General features: G+C 41.8%; 1 protein-coding gene across 1 annotated transcript in view; it reads right to left on the bottom strand.

Moving 5' to 3' along the window:
- LOC309719375 (breakpoint cluster region protein) overlaps positions 1-24,897 on the bottom strand; it is a 32,035-nt gene that overhangs the window by 3,477 nt on the left and 3,661 nt on the right. Inside the window, exons 2-17 of the mRNA XM_082555452.1 lie at positions 13,635-13,816; positions 12,252-12,356; positions 9,877-10,062; positions 8,762-8,869; positions 8,476-8,536; positions 8,309-8,361; positions 8,089-8,229; positions 5,294-5,415; positions 4,878-5,043; positions 4,576-4,695; positions 4,322-4,397; positions 4,118-4,222; positions 3,950-4,024; positions 3,338-3,435; positions 3,030-3,143; positions 503-562 (exon numbers count right to left, since the gene is read on the bottom strand). Of these exons, the coding sequence (XP_082411578.1) occupies positions 503-562; positions 3,030-3,143; positions 3,338-3,435; positions 3,950-4,024; positions 4,118-4,222; positions 4,322-4,397; positions 4,576-4,695; positions 4,878-5,043; positions 5,294-5,415; positions 8,089-8,229; positions 8,309-8,361; positions 8,476-8,536; positions 8,762-8,869; positions 9,877-10,062; positions 12,252-12,356; positions 13,635-13,816 (1,772 nt within the window). The remainder of the gene's footprint in view (positions 1-502; positions 563-3,029; positions 3,144-3,337; positions 3,436-3,949; positions 4,025-4,117; positions 4,223-4,321; positions 4,398-4,575; positions 4,696-4,877; positions 5,044-5,293; positions 5,416-8,088; positions 8,230-8,308; positions 8,362-8,475; positions 8,537-8,761; positions 8,870-9,876; positions 10,063-12,251; positions 12,357-13,634; positions 13,817-24,897) is intronic.

The following is a 24,897-nucleotide window of genomic DNA, read 5'->3' as shown; positions in this document are numbered from 1 at the left end:
GGTTTTAACAGCACGTCTGCGGGGCTTCTTTGCTCAGAGCAAGAGCTACTTGCCTGAGATGTTATTATGTTTACCTACTTTCATTGCACTCATCACTCAGCTTTTAGCTCACTGGGATTACTCGCACATGCTCTGACATCATTGTCTTAATCTTAATATGAGATAAGGAAAACATAGCTGATCTCCTTTAACAACGTGGCACAGTTGATTCCAGTTAAACAGAAACACAAAAACAAACGAACTGGTTAAACGGAAGATGATGGATGGCATATTTGAGACATCTTAAAGTGGATTTTAAGCAGCCTTAATACTTTCTTAATATCTATTCATCATTAATAAGAGGAAATGGTGAGACAAACAAGGAGAACCAGCATTTAAATCTCAACATTTATCTTTCCAGTAAATTTTGTGTGGACTCGACACTGAAACCCATCAATCAGCTGCCGACTTCGGTGTCATTCCTAATTTAGCCGGTTCTCTCTGGTCAGCTGGAAACACTCACCCCATTCATGGTGATGACTGTCCTCTGCCAGTCTTTACTTTGTAGCGTCTGTGGATCCAACTAGAAGGAAAGAAAAATAAATAAAATGGACAATGAGTTCACAATTTAAAAAACAGAAAACATGCGCCTATTGATCTGAACTGAAAGTTAGTGAGCGAGAACAAATTTAGGGAAAATTTCAGTGTAATTGCACCACATGTCTCTGCTGGTGTTATCCCATTCCACTAATCTATTTGAGGCATGTGACTAACAGCAACTGCCAGCTTTTATTTACAGTGATCAGGCATGAGTAATGTGATAACATCACGCCCTCACCACTAAGCACCGTGTCTGTCCAATGCGACAGATGTTCTGTCACCCAAGAAACCATCGAATCTCACTGAGATAATCCTTTGCTCGGTGAAAACAATTTTCTTATATAATGCTTCTTTATCCAAAAGATAAAAAAAAACAATCACAGGCGCTACACTACACGTTCTAAACCTCAAAAGAGTTCAAGCCTGACAGAAATAGGGTTTTAGATATCTGCCAGGAGGAGGAAAAAAGTGCTTTCCGAGACAGCCCGCAGCTCACTTCCACATTACCACGTTACCTTTGGTCTGATCAGACTGCTGCGGACTCTCTCCCACAAACGGGCCCCTGTACTCGTGGGTTTTCTTAGAGTTGCGTCTCCCTCTTCTTCAAGCCTACCCTCTGCCTGATCCATGATCTCCTCTTCCTTTGGGTTACTCTCGCTCTTTATTTCTGGCATTTGCGTTTCTCAACTCCGAAAAGCTTTTTCTGCGGACTGATGGTAAACAAACAAAGAAAGCAGCACTGTTCCACGGATATCACAATTTTCCAAGCCGGCACACTAACAAGAGCAGCGGGTCCTTGTTCCCCGAATAACGAGCCATTGAAGAATATTGATCCTCTTCATTGAATCTTTAGTAAAAAAAAAAAAAAAAAAAAAATCGTGTCCCGCTGTCCCATCTTCACATTCATGCAATATAAGACTCCATATCCTTTCATTCCACTGGAAGTCAGAAAGGAACAAAGCCACGCCAGTCAGCCACGTTTGCTTGTGTGTTGTTCTACCTCCCAGATGGATTTGGGGGATTAACTCCTGAGAATCCCCTCCTACCCTCATTACCAGCATGCTTCACCCCTGCCGCTGCAAGGAGTGTTGGCTGGTAAATTTGCATATCAAGTAGCCTAAAGAGGATCCTCTCAGCCTAGTTACCGATTAGCACTATTGACCTTTAACATCAGAACTAACACGTGCCTCGTCTTCCTCATATCTGACGCATTACTTAATATTCAAATCCACGATACACCCAACTGGTGCCCTACTTCGGAGCTGCTAGCAAATATCTGAATGCTACCCCCCACCATGCCCCCTCCTCTAAAGCTCCGCTGTGTTTTGACCCACCTGTCCAGCAGTGAAATCCCTTCACTGCCAGATCAAACAGAGCCGTGAGTCTTTCTCGCTCTGTTATACTCTGGAGCAGTGCCAGCAGCTACATTCGGTCAACCCCAAAGTCTAATCCGTCTCCTGTCACTACACCCAATCAGGGGGTCAAGCTGAAGTGACCCAGTGGCAACCTCAAGACTCATTTCTTTTTCCAAAGGCAAAGGGCTCCCACAGGGCAGGATTAGCCAACACAGATAAGACAACACTGTGAAGTGGCCAGAATCAACAGACTAGAGGGCGCAAGCTCAATTTACAGAGGCAGAGATTTGTGCGTGGAAATGTTAAGATTTAAAGTCGAGATCAGTATCAACACTGGTCTATAAAGACCAGGGGAAACATCGGCCAAATAGCGTTTATGTATACAGCCTTTAATTCACTCATTTTGCTGCACAAGTTCACATATGTAACAGAGTAAAAGGTTTACAAATGAAACTTTCAGTTGAGTTCTTTACTGTGATGAAGAAAAAAAGAGCCTGTGACAGGCTGAATTAATGAGACTCACTAATGCTGACCACAGTTTAAAGGGTTCACAAAATGTTATTCCCAGCTGGAGTTAGTGTGTTGCTTTGAGCTCTTTGTAGAAGTCTTTCTGCTGACTGTAATATTCCTGCTGCATCTGAGAATCCAACGACTTGCTTCTTAAAGTCAAAGTGTTGCATGCATTTATGCACATGCCATAATGGCGCCAACTTCATGAATTATAAATTGTAATAATAAATTATACCCAAAATGTAGACTGAGTACACCAGGACCTGCCAGCAAATGGCAGTGTTCACAAGTTGTTTTTTTTACATCATACAGTATCCCAGTGTCCTGGCACAGACATCATTTTTGTTGACCAACTTTAAAAAAAATATGTGTAGTCACGCAAAATATTATATAAACTGAACCATTTTCTAAACTCCCAGATGTTCATACTGATTTGGACCAAAGGAAAGCTGCTATCGGTCAGATCTTGAACTGGTAAATCTAATAAGAAGTATCTTAAAACTGTAATCGTTCTTTGAAGTTGTTTTTTTTATACAAACATACAAACTTCTGCTGTGACCCACATCTTCTGTGTTTTGTCTGTACCTTTATTTGTCCTTTAGCCACAATCTTGTCTGTGACCTCTCCGTCTTCTTTGCAGCACTTCTCGTAGCAGAGCAGCCTCAGCGTTTGAGAGCCCTCCAGTTCAATCTCAAACTCCTTGTGCAGGAACAGAACAAATGCTCATTAGGTTTCAGCCGTGTGCACATTTGTGTGAATTTTTGAATTTCCTTGAGTATACAATGGAGGTTTTTTTTTTTGAACTACTCAAATAATTTCATGCAAAATATGTGGGCGAGTTTTTTGCTTGAGTAAAGGGACGTCTTTTTCTGCTTACGGATTTGTCTTCTCACCTCGTTCCAGTTGGGCTCTGTGCTGTCTCTGTACATGCGTGTTTTAGCTTTGTTCACAAAGTAGCCAAAGGCATCCACCTCCAGAGAGCAGTACAGGTCTAGCGGGTGGAAGCAGAAGAACAGTTGAATCAAAGTGAAACTTAAAACTGAGCATCCACATTAGTCACCCAGCTGAGACATGCCCAGACTGTGCTGTGTGCTTCCTCTGTCTCTGCAACTGACTGCTGGCTTTGGACCAGAACCCTCTCTTTCTCTTTAGTTAATGTGACTCTGATATTCATTTCCCAGTAAATTTGTCCCAGTCAACATCACTGGCTGTTTCCTGGGAACTATTTTTTTTTTAAACACACTGTGACAAACAGTGTAAAGTTTCTCAAGCAGGCGGTGATTTGAGCACTCAAAGGTGTATTTGAAGAGGCTTGTTCATGACTAATCCCACTTGTTCTCCTGCAGCTGCCCTCCCAGCTGACAGCCGCAGAGAGACAGAGAAAGCGAAAGGGAGGAAGCGGGATGGGTCAACACACAAAGTGATGTGAAACTACATGCAACCTTTACAGTAATCAACAAAATGATTTCTATTTAGAAAAAAAACAACAACTTTAAGACGCCTACTCAAGCTCTGTTTGAGCCCCGATGCAGAGTGGACAATGACATTCAGGAAGCCATATAAACCAGGTGACTCATCATCTGTGGAAGGAAAGGAGGCAGGAGGGTCAAATGTTAAGTACAACACAAGGCTGTATTAAAACGTAGATTTAATCCAATGCTATACAATCTTACCCTCCTTATTCATTGTCATTGGAATTGTGTGAACAGTCTGGAGCTTCACACACGAGTTGGTGAGCATCTGCAGCTCCAGAGAAGTCAGAGAGAAGCTTTTAAAGCCTGTATGTTACAGTGAAAGGGGGTGAAAATAACATTGAAGCTGCTTCAACAGTGCTGCCATCCTGTCTTAAATTTTTATAAGAAAAAAAAAAAACATACACTTTTTCTGCTGCTCACGAATGAGCTCCCTCCACTCTGCACGCTCGTAATCAGAAGAGATCAGAAATGTGAAGCCCTGAAAGGCAAAAGGGGGGAAGAGTATTTCAATAGTTTCTTGAGCTCAAATGGTGCAATTTCATTGTATCAACTGCAGAGGGCAGTAAAAACCAAATTAACAATGATAGAAAAAACCTATTTCATATAAAAAGTCTTTACTCCTTTCCCTAATTCCCTCCTAAGGACCCCTGACTCACTTTGCCGTTTCTGTTGGCCACCCTGAAAGCCATGTTGGGAGACATGAGAAGCAGCAGGGACTCTTGCTCTGACAACTTCTTCCTCAGTCGCTCAATCACCTTGGACCCTTTAGTGGTTCTCTGCAGATAAACAGGAGCAGCGTTAATGCAGTGCAGGCCTGTCTAGACACTCAGCTCTACTCACATGTTAATCTGTACTTCCTCAATTTATTTTTGCTTGTTTTTTTGGTACAAAGCAGTCATCACCCTGGTGGTATGATGCTGTTTGTTCTGAACTCTGTCACATATGTTTCTGTAGTCACCTTCTCTCTTTGGATATCGTTCTTGATCTGGGAGATTTTGATCTTCAGTGCATCAATCTCCTCATCCTGAACGAGAGGAACGGGGCTGGACTCGCAGTCCTCGATGGTCTGAAAGGTCAGGTCAGCCAGGGGGATGTACCACTTACAGTCATACTGTTGCCCTTTCCTGTTGAAATACAAGATACAAGAAGGCTACAAATAAATATATTTTTTAGCTGCCTTTATAATCGCTTGTTAGCAGCGTCAGAGTACAAAAACTGTTTGTTCAAACTGAAATAGTTCTATTTTCAGCAAAGGACAATTTAAGTTCCTGGGAGGAGTCACTCTCATTTCCCCAACGGGGGTTTAAACCAGTGGATGTTCCAGGTCACATGCCTGCATCTGTAACCTCAGGCTGGACGCTGACCCAGACTCACCCTGCAGCCTGTTTCTTCAGCTTGGTGCAGAGCAGCAGGTCGGTGAAGAGGAAGACGTGACGGAGTTTCCTGGAACCTTCCACCAGCTCCACCATAAAGCGATCCCTCAGGAGCTGACGGTTCTGCCAAAGGAAACAAGGGATCAGTGTGTACAAAGCATGTCACATCTCAACCAGTATACCTATCCTGCTGCAGGGTAAACAGTGGCACACCACAGGAGGTGCTGAGAGTACACCGTCTAATTTAGGTTTGACGTTGTTGCGCCGTTTAAAATGGTTTCACATTATATAAGTGCTGATGGTTGTGAATACTTTAAACGCTGCGGTGTTGCTACTGCTCTCAGATGAATTCAACCCAGTAGTATTTATCCACCCAGATTGTTTTGAAGTGAAATGCCCAGTGCTGGAAATAAAGGCTATTACGACCTTCGCTTATATATAATGGAACTAAATGAAGCTTGCCTTGTAGTGTTCAAAACGCCAAAAAGTACAAGAGAAAAACTCAGCAGTAAATTCTCTTTCCAGAAACTTTAATCCAGTGAACTTTTGCTGTGGGCAGTTTCACAAAGGAGTTGCCATGTTGATACACACAACTAAACCACATTAATAAGCATCATTATTACTAGATAGAATATTGGTTTTAGCCTCTATGAATAGTTTGTCCCTTCCTGTACAAATGCTGGAGGGAGTAATTGTTTCAAAACAAACCCATTTGGATGTTGTAAAGGATTAAAGTTAGGGGAATGGTTGTATTGGCTGGTGGATGTAAACACAGACCGCTAATAGTTTCTCTGCTAGTTCAATTCACTAACCAGGTTTCTTTTGCCATAGCTGTGTTTGCGCATCAGTTTTAATGAATGAATGTCCATCTTTTGTATACAGTTTATGCCCGTGAATAAAGGGTAGCTCTAGAGGCCGCATGATAGAATGTAAACATAATGGCGTCATCTGAGCATACTACGCACATATGCTCAGCTGCTCATTTACACAAATCTAATCAGTCAATCACATGGTAGAAACTCCTGTCATGAGTTTATCCATGTAGAGATTGTCAAGACAACTTGCTGAAGGTCAAAGTGAGCATCAGACTGGGGAAGAAAGGTGATTTAAGTGAATTTGAACGGTCTGAGTATTCCAGAAACTACTGACCTACTGAGATTTTTTCACACGACTATTTCTGTAGTTTACATCGAAGGTTCCGGAAAAAAAGCAAATATATGCAGTGAGCGCCAATTCTCGGGGTGAAAATGCCTTGTTGATGCCAGAGGTCAGAGGGGAATAATCAGTCTGAAAACAGTCAGGAAACAATAACTCAAATGCCCACTTGTTGAAACAAGATATGCAGAAGAGTTTCTCTGAACACAGCACATTAAACCTTGCAGAAGACCACACTGGGTGCCAGTCCTATCAGCTAAGAGCAGAAAACTGATGCTACAATTCACACTGGCTCCAAAATTCGACAACAGAACACTGAAAAAAATGGAAAAACATTGCCTGGTCTGATTTGGTATAACCAGCATGAAAGAATGAAGCTTGATCTCGGGGGTGACTGTCTCTTTAAGCCTCTTATGCTCTGTGTTTCAGGTTCTTATTTGGCAATAGGTTCTGATACTGGAGCCTGAGCTTATGCTGTACAATGTGATGACACTAAGCTTTCCTGCAACAGCATGCATCTAAATTCCTTTTCTTCCCTCTGACCTCTGGGATGAGGCTGTTTACAGTGACACTGCCCATATGAGACACTGCCATCCCACACCAACCACAGTCTGACAAAAACAAGGAAATCACTGCAGCATGGTTTTCCTCTGCCGTTTTTACACCAGCTCGGTTCTGGCAAGTCACAAACACGCTGGTGAAGGACTCAAGCACGTTCGACACCATCCTGGTTTCTGAAAGAGGTGGCAGGGTTACATCCGCTTATTGTTCTGCGACTTAAACAAGACCACAAACTGTCAATAATCCAATGGAAAAAAACAACAGCTGTCACTGCACAGAGTTCACACCCTTCTAATGCTATATGTTGCTGCACTAAAATGACAACTGAGGCATGCACACCGGAGGTGAAGCTAAACACGCTCGCGGGTTTAAACGCTCGGGCTAATTACAGGCGGTCACGTTGCAAAACATCAACAATGGATGCACATTTAGTCACGAGGTGAGCGCAAACAACAACAAACCCATATTTTCAATTGATAGCCAAGTCATGGCTTGTTATCTGTCGATCTCTCAGCAGGCGTTCAGACTTCCTGAACAATAAGCAAAGGAATGTCCTGGAAAACTTTCTTGAATTTGACATCCTATCCTGGTGGGCAGAACCGATTCCCAGGAAAAACAGAGGAAGTTCTCAACTGGGTCATCTGACTCAGACCCCAGAGGTGCGTGACGCAGGGGGAGACAGAGAGGTCAGGAAGCACTACTAAGCCCGTACACGCCCACTGCGAAAAGCAATTTAGACAGTAAAAGTTGATAAGGCGTCATTTCTGGGAAGCAGGGATGGACCAGCTCTGAGGGAAGGATGGGAGTGAGCACAGAGGTAATCGACGGATTTTCCTGGAGACCCCTCAACTCCGGTGTGTTTGCACGGCTTTGTCATGAGCTTCCTCTACGCTCCACTTCCTTCATGGCTACATCAGACAGGGTGAGATGACTCAGCAGCAACCTGACACACGCTTTTACAGCAGCTTCCAGGCACCTTGAACATTTTACTGTCAACAGTCCAGATAAAGTGGAAATTGCAGGCGTGGGTGTTCATTGAGAAAGTCAAATATATGAGCATAGTATTGATTAAACGCTGACCTCTCCTTTCTTTACTGTCATGGACTGCCTGCGCGGTGTGATCTCTTCATTTATACTGGACAGGAAGTTCTGGGAGATGCGCAGGGCATCCTGTAACAGCGGATAGTCTGGGTGGCTGGAAGGTGTGTGCTTCAGTAAGTCCTAGAATAGAGGAAATATGACAAACAGAGTTGTAGGAAAGTCTTCATATGGATAAAATGAAGCTCCATATCCAACTTACATGCAGAACAAGAGTACTGCGCGTCACTCTGTCCACAGGCTTGTAGAGGAGAGCTGTGGAGGAGGAGGAGGAGGAAGAGTCAGTTCAACAGGCCTCATCACAACTCAACTACTCCTAGCAATATTGATTAACGTGGAGGCGCTGTGTTCATCTGAGTCACTACTCACTTTCCAGTGAATATTTAGCCGACTGGTCTTTGCAATCCTTTGTGCTTCTGACCATGAGATTCTGCCAGGAAGTCAACACCAGAGGAAATATTTGGAATAAGACAAAAAAAACTTGAGAAACCACAGTAACTGACCCACGGAGCAATTAAAACAACTGCTGCAGTCGCTCAGCTCATTACACTGCGAGGACTGCCGAAAACAGCCCTGTCATCACTTGTCCCGGGGAGCTGCACAACATCAAACACTTGCCTGCTGCAGTCCTGCTGTGCGTAGCATGATTACATACCTCAGATATCTCTGCAAACTGAGCGTTTGCCTGGCAGCACTTGTCTGCCGTCTCCACAGCAACCTTATAGTTATCCACAAAGGCCCGGTACACTCCGAGCTGGCTGGCCTAAAGGGCACAAGCAGATAAAGCTTAGACTCGGATAGATTTTACTAGTCTGTTAGCACCACAGTGTCACAGTGTGCTGTGCCTGCTCAGGCACGAGTTGGCAGGAATACAGAGGCAACTGATAAAGCAGAGTGTGATTCAATGTTTGTGCACGTGTTTATAGAAATCCCTGCATGTATGCATCTTTAATCTTTCGTCATCCAGTGGCAAACACTGAGGTAGCTCTTATTCATTAACGTTCTATAGAGGATTTTTGCACTCCTTTACTGCTTGTCATGTGGCGAAACAAGGCTTTTATCTGGCCAGGAGACGACTCCAGGCAGTCTACTCAGATGTGCAAGATCCACTGAGGATTACATTACAGCCAAAGACTCCCACCTTTCCCCTCTCCAAGTCTCCCCTCTTTTAACGCTCATTAATGATCAAGGAATGACATTTAAGGAGCACTATAATTAGCATCTGAAAGTTACTGACTTGAGGAATGGTGGTCTCTTTGATCAAAAACCAACATGCAATTTGGTGGTTGGAGGTTTCGTGTTATTTGATGCTTGCTCTTTTTATCCAAAGGAGAACTGAGTTTAGCTGAAAGGACTGCCACTCTTTATATGGTGGCTAAATTCTGCTTAAACTGTTACAAATCAAATCAAATAAAGGAATGTTTCACTTTTATCAGCTCATCAAACACTTTGTTGTTCACTGCGTTCAGACTTCCTTGTTTACTTGTCTGTTTCTGCCGAATTCCAAGTTAATAGGAGTAACGGAAGAACATGTTCTGGCTAAAGCTTTTCATTCATGTGTCATAAAGCAACCGTCCATGAACAACAGGTGACATTTGTCTTTTTTTCCCAGCACCAGCTGTACCAGTGAGATCATTATGACAGAGGATGAGAGTTAACTGGAAGAGCAACATTCTCAACTTACAGTTATGTTGAGACTGACTTTTTTGTTTTCCAGCTCATCCCATTACATCAAACAAAGCTAAGTAAGTAAGCAAGCTGCTTAGTTACCAGCTTCTGGAAAAGGTCGCCCACACACTGCTGGTGGCTCCAGCTCTCTACTCGAGGCAGCAGAGCATCATAGAAGTCTTTGTGGATCTCATGAAGCTCCGGTACTTTGAAGAAGATGGTCTCTATCTGCTGGATGGTCAGCATCGGTTGGGATGTTGTGGCTGCTGCCCTCAGAGGTTTCATGGGCTACAAAAATAATCACAACCATATATGACCATTTATAAAGAATAACTGAAGGCCTTGCAAAATAGTAACCACAGAACATGAGTCAATACAGTAAATGCCAAAGGTGACTGACGTGTTTAGTAGCATTAGCTAAGATTAGCTAACATGAGATAATTCTAAAAATGTGAACACTGTGTCTGCAAAAACACCAAAAAACAGTTAAGCAAAGAAATTTGTCATATAACTGCAAGTTATCTTGTTTGTTTGCATGAAGAAAATCTATTATTTACTATTTAAAAGGGTTGGACCAGTCTCTATGCTAACAAAATTAGCTTACGTCAGCTATCTTATCAAAAGTTATACAAAATAAGGTAACAAAATTGTAATAATTGGATTCATTTCTAGTGTGTTTCTAATGCTAAGTGTGCTAGGTTTCAAATTGCTTTTTCTAGTTTTATGACAAAGTATAAAAGTACTTTGCTACAAATCCTGCATCCATTATTTTTAAATACGCAAGTATTAGCATAAATATATTCAGTCCTGTAAAAAGTGAAGTACACCTTTCCTGCTTCAATAGGAAATATAAGTAAGTCACATTTTGATAATCAAATGCAAATTAATTGATCATCACCAAGTTTGAGCATCTCTATAAAATCAGAGGTTTAGGCAGTTTGCTGGTCCGGAGCATTCAGGTGTGTTGACAACACCACAGTCTTCAAATCAGCAGACAACCCAGCAAATTCACGCAAAGATAAGGCCGCACTATGATCAGATTAGGAAAAACAAAAAGCCAAACAAGAGCTACATCTCGGACTTCACCGGCCTCAGTTAGCATGTTGCAGTTTATGAGAGTACAATTAGAACAAGACTGAACAAGTATGGCTTGTTTGAAGGGTTTCTGGGATAAAGCCTGTTCTCTCTGACAAAACAAAAAACAAAAACGTAGCAGCACAGTCTAGGTTTTCAAAGTAGAATATGAGCAAACCACAAGACTTCTAAGAAAAATGTCCTTTGGAAATACAAGACCAAAGTGGAGCTATCTGGCCATAACACACACCGGCACTTCAGGGAAAACCCAAACACAGCATATCAGCACAAATACCTCATACCAGCTGTGAAGCACATATGAGGTGGTTAAGGTGAAGGGGCGATAATTTGATGATTCTGCCTTGTTTTACAGCCACTGATCAGCATTGAACTCCAGAATACTTTGGTATACACAAGAGTGAAATATGAGGCCATCTGTTCAACAGGTAAAGTTTGGCCAAAACAGTCATGCAACAGGACAATGATCTCAAGCACAGCAGCAAATTTACAACAAAAGGGCAGAAAAAGAAAAGAATCCAGTTGCTGCAACGTTGTGATGAGGCCAAAGTCCAGGCTTCTATCTGACTGAAATGCTGTTCACACACAACTACTTCCAAAACCCGATGAACTGAAGCAACAATGTTAAGAAGAGGGGGCCAGAATTCCTCCTCGACGACATGAGAGACTGATAAAGTTGTACAGCAAACAACAATAACTTCAAGTTATTGTTGCTGTGATATCTTGTGGTTCTACACCCATTAAATCGTGGGGTCGGTTTTAGCTTTTCTCTGGATTGCATGTTCATGCACGTCCTTGTTACTTGTATGAACATGAAGACATTTTTTTTTCCCCACAAAGTCAAAATGCTCATTGCTCACAGTGACTCATATTCATTCAGTCATTAGTACCTCACTTACAGGCGTTTCAATTCATTTACACATTGCTGAATACCTTATTCTAAAACATTATCAGTTTATATACTTTGTATTCGCCCACAAAATAACTATTGGCTGAATCTTTTAAAATAATACAATATAAAGTATAATACTTGCAAAAGTAGAATGTAGCATGACATAGAAATACTAAAGAAAAGAATAAGAAAATTGAACTGGTTTAAAAATACTTGCATTACACCACTAAATTAAGTTTAATTAAGAGGCCCTCAGGAGACAGGAATTAAAATAGCTTGTTTAAGACAAAGGAGGACTGAGTGGATGGATAAAAGGTGACTATAACATAACTGAGGGTTTTTGTGAACTGCAAGTCAGGCAAAGCTGCACTAATGGATTCCCAGAATAAAATTATAAAACAGCTGAAAATGACCTTAATAGGTCCCATTTTCAGCTGCTACTAAACTAAAGCTAAGAACGTCTTTTAAAAGCCTGTTTTCATATTACACATACTATCAGCAGGGCCTCCAGGTGGCTGAGGTAGGTCTCTTCACTGGCCAGGATTCCTGACAGAACCCACTTTCTCATCTCTAACCCCTTCTCCTGATCCAGCTCCACCTGAAACAAACACGGGAAGAAAGAAAACAGTTGGCAAACAGGGAGAAATGGTATTCACCTACACAAAAGTCACACAGTCACAGTAATGATATGCCATTTATCAACGTGTTTGATCTTTACAAAAGCTGCCCGTGCACCTCTGCAAACCCCCAGCTGCAGATATTTTTGCTGTGGGATTATAGGAGTCCAGATTTGTAGGAGGTCTGTAGGAGTTTTACATTCCAAGAGGACAGCAGCAGAAACTCCTAGCATCTTGAGGAAGACAAATGTGTTTCTGATCCTGGAGTTGTTAGTCCAAACAGGTCAAAGACATCTGTCACCCCCAGTAGGAGTCATTCAATGAGAAACTCACTGGAGCACTGATTGCATCAAATGCTGCCATTATATTTGCTAAATAAAAAAAGAAGAAGAAGAAGAAGAAGAAGGAGGAGGAGAAGCTGCAAGTCAAGTGAACCCACCCTCCACCATGATTTCGGCTTTGAAGATCACCAAGTGTACACATCAGAGGATAAGAATACCGCAGATAGGAGAGGGGCAGACTGGAGGGGGAGGGGAGCGCCGTCTCCTTTTAACATCTGTTTACACACAGTATGTTTGCTGAGTATGTATGGTCTTTTTCAGCAACGCTGAAAAGCACTCCCATCTGGGAGCTACATGGCAAACACGCACTGGATGTTTTATTGTTGCGGTATGGATGCCTGAGCTTGGGTATCATTGTTAATGCCTCTCTGAAGGGCGCCTTATTTAGTTTGCTTGTCACTTTCAGTGGCTAAAATTTTTACATTTCAGCACCAGAAATCACAAACTGTGGGGACGTGCAGTTTGTAAGTTGGAGGCCTTTATTTAAGAAGGCAGGGTGTGACAGCAAATGCCATCAAGATATATTATGGGAAATATAGGATCACACTTTTTTTAAAGATCTTACTAAGTAAAAAAAATAAAAAATTTAGCAATAACAATCTTTGACACCGTTATGTCATAAGACTGGCACTGTGCCACATTTTGAATCAAGTCATTTGTTCCTCCAGCATCAAGCAGCAAAAAGCAAATTCCTCAACATCTTGCAGCACGTTTATCACTTATGTGCACATAAAGCATGTGGGAGCAGAATCGCAAGCAACAACAGGAAAACTGAAATGAAATGAGGAAGGCCTGGGCTTCCAAAGGGTGATATTGGAAGAAGTAACTTTTCCACAGAACTGAGAAACCACAGCTACGAAATACGTTTGGAGAGATGGCAATGAAGGACTCTAACTGTAGTCATTAAAGCAACACTACCGACAGCGGGGAGTCCAGAGAACCAGATGACTGGTTGTCTCGGTTGCTCCTGATTTTAGAGCGGAGCCGTGGCGAGGAGGTAGGAGATCCCGTGAAGGACAGAGGTCCGTGGCGAGGCCCAAGCTCGTCTGAATGCTCCAGGTCGTAGCCATATGATGGAGAGTTTTCGTTGTAGGATGCCTCTGTGAGAAACAGTGAAACAAAGCACAATAGTCACATGGTGTGCTATTAAACTGTTAGGCCGTGTAGTTAAAGCAGAGAAAACATCATGGGAAATGCAGCAAACTGGAGCTTCAGTTTTTGTCAATTGTGAATAAGCCAGAAGGTGCTAACACAGCGATCCTGGACATAGTGGGAGTGATGAAGATGTGCATTTAAAGCCTAGAAAAAAAACTAGTAAAAACTCCTTTTTAATGAAACAAGAATCCAAAGAATGTCCTGATCATGCATTTTACCATCATGCATCACAGATTTTATTAACACAGTGTCAAACTTTATACAAACTTTTTTCATCTCTCTCACTGAACAAACTGAGCAATATTCTAGTGTAGGCTGGAAAAAAGTAAGTAAACTATTGAATTTAGCAGTAACAACCTTCATCAGATATTTTCAGTAGCCACCTATAAGACTTGCAAAACAATGAAGAGGAATTTATGACTGTTCCTCCAACAAAACCATTTCAGTTCATTCATTTTCCGACATGTCTTGACTGAACAGCCCTCTTCAGGTGATGCCAAAGAATCTTTGTTCATTTAAGGCCAAGACATTTCTGTAATGTATTTATGTGATATTTTCCTGCCAGTGTGTGTTTATTGTTGGAAAACCGTTTTCAGAACATAGTTGCATGTATAACAGCGGGTATTAAAATAAGGAATGAGCTGTCTTTTCCTGCCATTTGTCTTCCTATTAAATCTTTTAATCTTTGTAAACCTGTTACCTACACAAATCTACCATACAGCCAGAGCCAGCCGCTGAGGGCTCCTGCCAGGTCATCGGATTAGCCTGGCAAACTGCACGAGTAACACACAAGCTCTTGTTATGCCAACCTTGGTATATCATGCCTCCTTCAGCTTTTTTATGCAGTGTTCAACATCACAGGAAATGTGAAAGATAGTGCTTTAACTGGGCATAATATTCAATTCCATTCAAATCCACTTATATTATATTATGTAAAAAGAATTGGTCCCAACACAGAACCCTGTGGAACTCCTTATTTAACCCTAGTGTTTAAATTTACATGGATAAATTAGTGTCATTCTGGTAACATCAGGATGACATCCAGCTCACAGCATACGCTGGAAAATTAAGCTATAACAATGACAAATTGAACATAAACTCTTTATGGGTCACAACATGCCCTCATATGCACATCTGTGCTATTTTGCATTTAGAGAGATCCAAAACAACAAAGCCGAATGACTGCATCCCACAGCGAAACATGTTATACTCCCTGGATCTTGTGAAATCAGATTTTTTAAGACAGATAAAATCAGATCGCCAATGACTAGATCCTGTAATCAGTGTCAGCCAATCCTGACTCACCAGCAATTATTAGTATATCATGCTTGTCAAGCTGTGTGGAAGATCCAGAGCAGAGATGCCTATCCGCACAACAAAAAATAAAAAATAAAAATACCAATATGGAGTGGACACTTTAAAAAGACAACAATTCATAACAGTTTTATGGCTACAAGACTGGTTTGCCTCAGCTTGAAAACAGGAAAGAGAGGATTCCGGAGACTGGAGGAAGATAAAGACAAGTTTCCCTGGGGAGGCCTTGAAGACAGGCAACTGACAGGATGACATCCGCAGAGGCTGTGACAAAGGCGTCAAACAAACACACTGGGCCCAGCAGAGACAGAGAGCTGTATGAACTGCTTGAGGAGGAGACTACCGCAGTCCAAACAGCTACACAGCCCAGGGGGGAGTCCATGTGAACGGCTACTCTGGGCTTCGGTGAAATTATACATCGAGCCCGGGAAAGGATGACTAACGCATCCTCTCTCAGGCTGCAGCTTTGGAGCCACAAACTATCTAAACTAAGAAATAGCCAGAGCTTAGAATACAGTCCAAACACAAATAAGTAAAAGGGAGGATTTAAAAAATGTACCGAAGCCTTAAATACTGAGCCACTTGTGTTGTTTATAGGGACGTTTTTAAAAGCACAGCACTGACTTGGCTCTGGTCAGTGTGAGAAAGTGCACATCACAATGGACCCTCAGTGAGTGCTGTTGTTCTAGCAATCACAAGGGCCGATAGCGTGAAGGAAGTGTCCAGGCAAGTTTGTCCGGAAAATTCGGCAATTTGTCTGCTTCAGAGCGGAAACAGGCTCTCTGCACAAGGTCATCTTTTAACAAAGGCTTCCACTCCTAATACACACATTCGTCTACAGTCACGGCTATCAAATCTACATTCCAGCTAACAGTGACATGCCTTTTATAATTAAAGACTTTGCAGACAGCCCACACTTTTCAGACATACATGGAAACAGATTTGTACAGGTTCCAATAATTCACTGTGACTCACAATTTATGTCTCTTTTCTGCTTATACTAAGAAGAACCTAGGTGTCAAACAGACTTTTAAAAAGGGGTGAGCAAATAAACCAAAGTAAAAGCTGCTCTTTCACAGCTACAAACTACCTACAAGATGCAGTTGTTAAACAGCAGAGCTCGACCCAAAGTGTGCTATTATTTCACTGTTTAAAGCAGGGGTGGGGAACTCCAGACCTCAAGGGAGTCCTGCAAGTTTTAGATATCATCCTGGGTCAACACACCTTAATCAAATGTTTAGTTCATTACCAGGCCTCTGGAAAACTTCAAGACATGTTGAGGAGGTAATTTAGACATTTAAATCAGCTGTGTTGGATCCAGGACACACCTAAAACCTGCAGGACACCGGCCCTTGAGGCCTGCATTTTAACCACACTTAAAACAGTAATCCTGAAATTTCTGCCTAGCAACAAAAATACAACTAGCATTCGGAAAAATATTACTCAAACATTAAAATCTTTATAAGTGGTTTTGTCTGTGATTTGCTGAAAATCTGGTTTACTTCCTGTTAAGGCAGACTTCTTCTTCCTCAGCATGGACAACTGCTTGATCATCTGATCGAAGAGGTTCTAACCCGGTACTAGCAATAAACTGGATAGTGATTGCAGGTTTTAAGAAATCTGACAAGCCATTAACCAAACTTTGACCAATCTTCAAGATTTATGCCACCTATTAATGTAAGTAACTTTGATCTAAGACGCGGTTAAAAAAATTCAAAATCCATTCATTTTCAAGTATTTTGCAAATGCCTGTTCATTTTATTATGGCCCTTCTAGTCCAAGAAAATATTACTAAGAGCATGACCTGGAGTCCTTTTTTGCAGCTCTGCTGTTTTAAACAGATTAGCTTCAATGCAAAATGCCTGTTTAAATTTGAGGCTAGTCATATCTGCAACTCGAAATCTTATCTTATTATAGACCAACGAAACTGAGGTAAATGTTATCTAGATTTAACAATTACTGCTAAGCTATCAGCCTCTATGTGCACATTACTATTCAATAAAGTACACATTTCAGTCAATTTAAGAGTGTAATGTTCCAGCCAGCGTTGGAAGTCACAGTGAAGGAGCTATGTTCCTATTTTATTATCAGCATCCCAACAGCTTCAAAATCACACAATAGAAAGTATCACACATTTAGCTGGAGGGTGGCAAAATAATCCTGCTGTTCTGTCTCATACCCAACAAATGGTTTCAGCTGTGCAATAGAGCCGTAATAAATACATTCTAATGACATTACATAAGATCGCTGAACCCGACAGCTGTGGTCGCGAGCTGTGTGGAGCTGTGGATCAGACAGAAGCTGATTTCATTTTGGACCGTCACGGAAATCTGTAATTCCATGTTTTTGAAGGATTTCCTTTAGTTCCGTGAATCAAAGCAAATCATTTAAAAAGTATTATTACCTATTAATGCACAACACTGAATGTTTTGGTTTCCCACACCAGCACTCTGAGCACCACCCAAAAATAGATCTCAAGGATATATAAAAGGGGGCTCGGCCAAACAACTGCCAAGCCTGCTTCTGGGGAATAATCAGTCATCATGAAGCACTTTGCCTTCCTGCAGCATGTAAACAAGAGCCTTGCATAGAATACAGTCACAGCAGTTTTAATACCACAGGCATGCTGGATACACACTGGATATCCCACTGATGACAAAGCAAAGACATACACTAATCCTAATCCATAGAGATGAACTACGACAAAACACGCAGGGAGGGAGCGACAGATGTGCAGCAGAATCTTTGCGGCAGCAGCATCGGGAATTCTCTGACACAGGAATAATCATGTGGTCCCTTTTCACTACACAGCAATCACAGAAGAAGCAGGAAGTGTTATTTGGGACACTTTCATCAGAGTGAAAGTCTGTATTGGGTTTCTAAAAAATGGTTGGGGTTATCACGTGGCCATTTTAAGGTCACAGCAGTTTAAAAAATATGCTGTTTTTTCTGGAAAGTAGTTATTTTTTCATCTGTGGTCATTTAGGTTCTGGGAGCACATCTCCCTGACGTTCCCCATTCATACACAGAAGCCAGAGGAAGTGAGAACAACTGCGCGACCTGAGCACAGAAGCAGGTACCAGTGGCAACAGACATGACACTGTCTGGTTCAGACTAGAGATGGCACGATACCACTTTTTTATGTCCGATACCGATATCATAAATTTGGATATCTGCCGATACCGATATGAATCCGATATAATGTTTTTTAATCAACAAAACTGTTTTTTAAAATATCTTGCTGCATTTTGCAAGTCTGCAAGTTCATACTCAAGTTTAAAACAACAACTACACTAAAGCTATTCTGTTATACCTGTATACAAAAAAAATATTTCATAGTTCAGCAATACTGATCAATCTAATAAACTTAAACCTACACCATCCTCCCTATTCTGGTATTTTAAAGAGTACTTAGCGTAAATATTAAGCAACCTAACTAATAGGGTTCCAACTCCCAGCAACAACAAAAATAAATAAATAAAAAATAGGGAACCACCCCTCACGCTCCACCTCATGATGCTTAATCGACGTAATCAACCTTAATTTGATGCAGTGTGAAAAAAAATGCACAGAAATCAATTATTTTTCAAGACATATTAAATAGATTCAACATCTTTCTTCAACAAAATTGCAGACTGCACAGATGGTACCTTCCCAAAGGAAAATGTACTATAGCTTACTAGGGTCTATATATTAGACTTAATAGTCACTATATACAGTAATTGACTTCTATTCATTTTACATCAAATTAAAACTTTGGGTGTCAGATAATTATTTATTAAAAGCTAGACATTTTAAATGAGAATAAGAAAGAAAAGTATGTCTTTGTGCCCCCTTTTCCCTGTTAATGCCCTATCGGCCCCCCTGGCTAAACTTTGCTAGATCCGCCCCTGCACAGTTACCAGCCGTCAGCTACGTAGAAAAAGATCCTGGTGTAGAAAGTAATATTAAATAAATTGTAACAACAGCTTATCAAGCTTAAACGTGCTGCTGTTGTTCAGCCGCTGGTTTCCTCTTTCTGGCGCAAAGTGGACCAAAAACAAACAAGAGAGACTCAAGACAGAAAAGCCGATCAGCTGATCGTTAAGCAGTTTCACGATTGAAGTAGCAGCCGGAGAGCGAGAGGCAGTCGCTCGTTAAGCTTAACGTGGGAATGCTTTACAAACATTCAGAGATGGACTTACACACTTGCTTTACTTCTCTCGGGGATAACTTTGTCGGAGATGAAATGCCAGGTTGCTAGCGAAGCTCCAAATGCTATCCAGACCACCGACAGGTCCCGCATGCCACAGCTGCTCTATCACGTGATGCATACTGCTCCGACGTTCTGAGGCGAGTTACGGCGTGTTGCAAGTTTTGTGAGGTGCTTTCGTGATATTTAATGGATCGGATTACATTTTTTATTTTTCTCCGATATCCGATCCAGTAATTTAGATCAGTATCGGACCGATACGTAATATCGGATCGGTCCATCTCTAGTTCAGACACAGCATGAGAGGGGGAGCTGGTGTGGAGATGGGTTGCAAAGCAGCTTGCAGATTTGGAGTGACTGTAGGCAGGCATCTTAAATACCTCCACCTGGTCGTAGCAGATGGCTGCCCCTCCCTGAGGCCTGGTTCTGCTGAAGGCTTCTTCCTGTTAAAAGGAAGTTTTCCCTTCCCACTGTTGCCAAGTGCTTGTTTACATTGGCGTCGTCTGATTGTTTAGGGTTATTGTAGGGCCTTTAGCTTACAATATTAAGAGCCTTGAGGTGATTAGGTGCTTTATAAATAAATAATATTGAACTGATTGAAGATGCACCACATGAGATAATTCGAAGAGTTTCAGCTGAGGGATCAGCTGATGTGGGCTGCGACTGAGATGAACTGATCTGCTGTTATTGTGGCTTGTGTGAATTAATGTCATTGTTTGAAAGTATCACAGGTAAAATTTCAATTCTTTTTGACCGATGGGGGAAATTATCAGACAGCAGCTCCCAAAAATAAAACTTAGAGGGCAAAGAGGTTTATTGATCGAGCCTTGGAACTAGAATGGTAGCATCCATATTTGCCCATTTCACTGCTGGGAAAAGACAAATTGAGTCAATCCTCAATTACTGGACCCCGCTGTGAACATATTGACTATCCACCAAAATCTCAGTCAAAGGATGGATAGAATTTAGATCACAAGCTCCCATAAATAAACGCACACATATCAAATGGACTATTTGGCTCAGAAAAGGCTGGAACTGAAATTTTACAGTAAGCATCCATAATTTATTTACAAAGTTTGAAAAAAAAAGATATGCTAAAGGACGGCCTTTCTGTTGCCTCTACAACGGTTGTATAGATCTGGAGAGGAAAGTATCACTTCTAGAAAAAACATAAGATAAGAGGCCAATGTGAGAGGTTGTTAAAAGCTTAGCACCACTTTATGGCTCCAAATGGATTCTCCTCTGATCTGTGGAGTCACTCGGGAAACAGCGGTGATAAGGAGGGCAAACACTGGGGCCGGTCAAAGGGTGACAGCCTTTCAAACACCTGATGTGGTGACCCCACTTCATAGCAAGTTGAGATGGACTTTACGATATGTGGTGACACAGGATAATCGGAATACAGAGTCTGAGAGTTTGATATCCGTCTATCACAGCAGACGATAATTAGCAACAAGCAACTTTATCCTCATACTGCAATTTATCAGAGGAAAAATGCCCTCAGAATTTAGGATTTTGACATTTCTAAGAAAAACATGACAGTTTTTGAGATTAAAGTAATTCATGTGAAAAAAAAATGCATGTTATATCTGACATCAAAGCTCTTCTGAAAAACTTTAAATGCGTGCTAACATGAGCTAACAAAGTTTTGTAGCTAGCTGGTAACATAGAACTTTGCTCTTTGGTCCATATATGTCAAGAAAGAAAGAAAAAAGGCAACATGCCCAGGGGCCTAAACACTAATGCTAAGGTTCTAACACACAGAGACTAGTGCCCATCTTTTATATACAGTCTATGGGCGTAAGCAGAAAGGATGTATCTGTGGTGTGATGAGGTTTATCAAACCCAGTAAACTAAAGTTGGGTGTGTGAGAGGGGAAGAAAAGCAGTTTCATCCCCTCAATCATAAATTTTGTTACTTAAATCTCAAAGAATTTCTGATTATGGTTTTTTTTTTTTTTGCTCATTTGTGACGTCTGTGAGGTTATTCTCAGAGATTTGCGGTGTTTCTTTCAGATAAATGAAGGAATATCTCGGTTAAGATTTCCTTGCCCCTAATAGGCCATTCAAACTGTAAAAATGTTATCCGTCAATTCATCATCACATCTGGGCTCGTGTGGAGTGCCTGCTGGCCCGGGAGGTCCTTTAAACCACAGGCCTGTGGAACGCATTGAAGACCATCAGCACTCGCCTATGATCTGCTGTGGGGCAGCCTAAAATTAGTGCCAGTCATCGAGCGGTGTAGGTCAGAACTGGGCCGCCAAACACGGCACACCTACTAATCAACGTATGTAGAAATAGCTCGGGGTGGACATACTGCAGCTTGTAATGTGCCGCATAACAGAGCAAATAAAAGCCCCGATAACAGTTCCAGCCCGGGTAAATAAACACACAACGGTGCAAAGGCGAGCAAAAAGATTAACTCAAGTCCAGCAGCGAGGAATAATTAACACGAAGCAGGATTTATTTCATTTGCCAATTATTGTGACTTTACAGGATGACACCTTCAAGTTTGTGCTTTGTAGCAGACACAAATATAACTGCTGAGTTTTCATCACATACTGATTACGGGCAGAGTTTTCAGAAATGTAAGCAGTGACAAGAAAAAAATTAAAGTGACCTCCTGGTGTAATGAAATATTCATTTGCATGTATGAATAGAATTAAATATTAGCGAATGGGCCTCACCTGATGTGCTCTGATGTGACTGGCCAGCGGTATTCTGCCTAGCAACACACGTTTTTACAGCGAATTCGCCTTAAGGTAAACTGTACCTGAGTGCAGGCGCGTGGCAGAAAAGAATCAAATCATCTCAGATTCAGATGGTTTCATGGAAGTTACAACACTTTGTAAACTGCAGTAAGGTTTGTGTTATTCAAGCTCAAAGTTACTAACCGGAAGTATAAAGTTTAAAACACGAGCATGATTAACAAGGGTTTTTGGTTCTGATACTGCTGCCTCTTCTACTTCGCCACTGAATGTTTTGCCTAAAATAAACGTTCTACTACAGGAAAGAAAGGTTGACACAAGCACCATGGGTCAGGCCGTTGTGACAGAGGTGAACTCGTTTAGCACATTACATTTCATTAGCCACTTCCCCCCACACCCCAACAAACAGCTGAGAAATTCCATAAACACTTGGCCTGCCAGCCAGCAGCACAGAGGGCCCTTTGAGGAGAGCTGAAGCCGCAGGAGCACAGGGCTGAGGCTGAGCACGAGGGAGGATCACCGAGCCCGAGGAGGCTTGTAAACAGGCCCGAGCCTTTCCTCTGCGTGTATGTTAGTAACTGCACAGAGGAGCTTGAGGAAAACCTAAAGTGAACCGTCTTGCATAGTTTCGAAACAAATGTTTTTGTTGAGTTTTCTGACAGAAACAAAAGGTCATTCATGGCTTTTACTGTGAGAGCAGCTGGCGATGCCTGGCCTGGTGTACTGATGGCCTGCCAGCTTTTGACCACTTTACCCAGTACACTGCACAGAAGAACAGGTGCCTCACTTGCTCACGCACACATACACGCACACACAAAGGCAGACTTGGCAGCCCTCAAGAGCTGCCAGCACTTCCTCTTGTAGGCTTACATTTACTTAAGGAAAGGGAGAGGCTGACTTCTTCCCCTTCTTTACCCACCAAACTTCAGATGTTGATACGTAGGTGCAACGATAGGCCTGTCTGGGCTTACACGGGGAACCTCAAATATTTATGAGTCCACAATTACCCGGAGGACCGGTGTGACTCCTGCTGAGGCAGCAAGTGGTGGTCTGAGGCAATCAGACGAACGTTAGTCACCTTCCAGATAGACACTTTCTATTAATGTCACAGCGACAGCAGACAGGCCCATCTACGCTCAGAAACGGTGCCATGTCCTGACTGAGGCAGGCTCGGGCTAAAAGCATCCTAAAAGACAATCTCCTGGTTTTTGCAGAGAGGATCACGATTAAACTAATGGGAGATTATCATTTTCCCTTTTGGCTGACCTTTTTCTTTTACGCCCTCTCACTATAACACATTAACCACGAGACAGTCTACACACCCAGACTCTTCTTTAGCCACAGGCACGTCAGCGTTGTGATGATAATTAATTATGGCAAAATAAACCCATAAGAGAGCTGGCCTCCTTAAAGGTCCACAGCTAATCAGCAGCTCTTGACAATTGGCCTAGTTAAACCAGAAACCAGGAGACAACACTTATTTCTTCTATTCATAGGAAAAAGTCCCCTGAGATGCATCAATTTTAGACTGGCCATTTCACAGAGTTCTCACAGCTGAGACACAGTAGGACAAGCACGCGTTTGTTTAGAGAAGTTCGGAGGTGTCACTAACGGTAAGTCACTCATTTTTTCCCCATGCGCAGGCGGACTGCCACTACGGCACTCCCACAACAGCAGCACGGACCCTGCGAAATGACATGGTGACAGAGTGCAGAAAACCCCCCTACCACCACCCAAACATGTGCAGTATATGGCAGTTTGTCTAATGGTTACAGAATGTGCAGCTAACTGGACCATAAAGCGCCTTTACAAGCCTTCTTTACTCAGTCGTTTCAAGAGATTTTAGTCAATGCCGCAGTGCTTTGTGATAAATGCAACAAGAAAAAACACTTTCCAGCAGCTCCCTGAAAGTCAAGAACCACAACAAAGAGCAATTTATTGCAAAAGCTGGCCTCAAACCAGCTCCCTGCTTGAGGACTAACTTAACAACGTGCAAAAAATAAATAAATTATTACAACATGAAATCCAGACTTCTGGTAATCCACAAAGCAAGGTCCACATGACGCAGGTTTGCCATTATGTCAGCAACATGTCTCCTCTGAAGAAAAGAAAAAAAAAGGCTGCACTTCAGACTCTTTCTGTAGTCAAAGTGTCAAACAGGCATTACGTATCAAATAGGGAAACACAAAAGGTCAGTTGATTGGTCATGGGATGCACTATTTGGCATAGAAAGTCCAAACCTTTGTAACTGCTAATTAGTTTTTATTTAATTAGGTTTTTGCTTTCAGTTCAGTTTAGTTTCAGAGATTTCTTACACCTAGTTTGAGTTTTTTTAATTAACCACAATAACATTGCTGTTTAGGCCTGTGACAAGAGCTGTGTGCTGACTCCGTGTGACACCTACACAGTAGGGAAAGGAGCAACATTTGGAGGTACCTGGAAAAACTAGTAGTGAGCCTTGAACACAGACTGTAAAGAAAAGATGGAAGCAGCCACTTTGCCGTCACTCGTTTGTGGACTACTGTTTTAAAGCTTCAGATATAGTATTTTGGCCATCACATCTTGTTTAATTTTTCATATTTGGATGATAAAGTGGAATGCCAAATTAGCAGTGTAGGCTAGCTAGCTTGGTTAGCTAGGGTTATCTACAGAGGTACAGGGCTAAATGGAGCTTAACTGCTTCTTGACAAAAAAAATAAAAAATTTTATTTCAAAAATAAAATACCAATGATATTTCCAAATTAAAATAAAACATTTATGCTATTTATTTTTTCTTATAGGGAAACCTATAACAAGTTAGCATTTTGCTAATA

Source organism: Aulonocara stuartgranti (assembly GCF_965226115.1).
Source record: "Aulonocara stuartgranti genome assembly, chromosome: 12".
In the NCBI taxonomy this organism is placed as follows: Eukaryota; Metazoa; Chordata; class Actinopteri; order Cichliformes; family Cichlidae; genus Aulonocara; species Aulonocara stuartgranti.
Note: the sequence above shows the minus strand (reverse complement) of the source record. Positions and strands in the feature narration are given on the sequence as shown.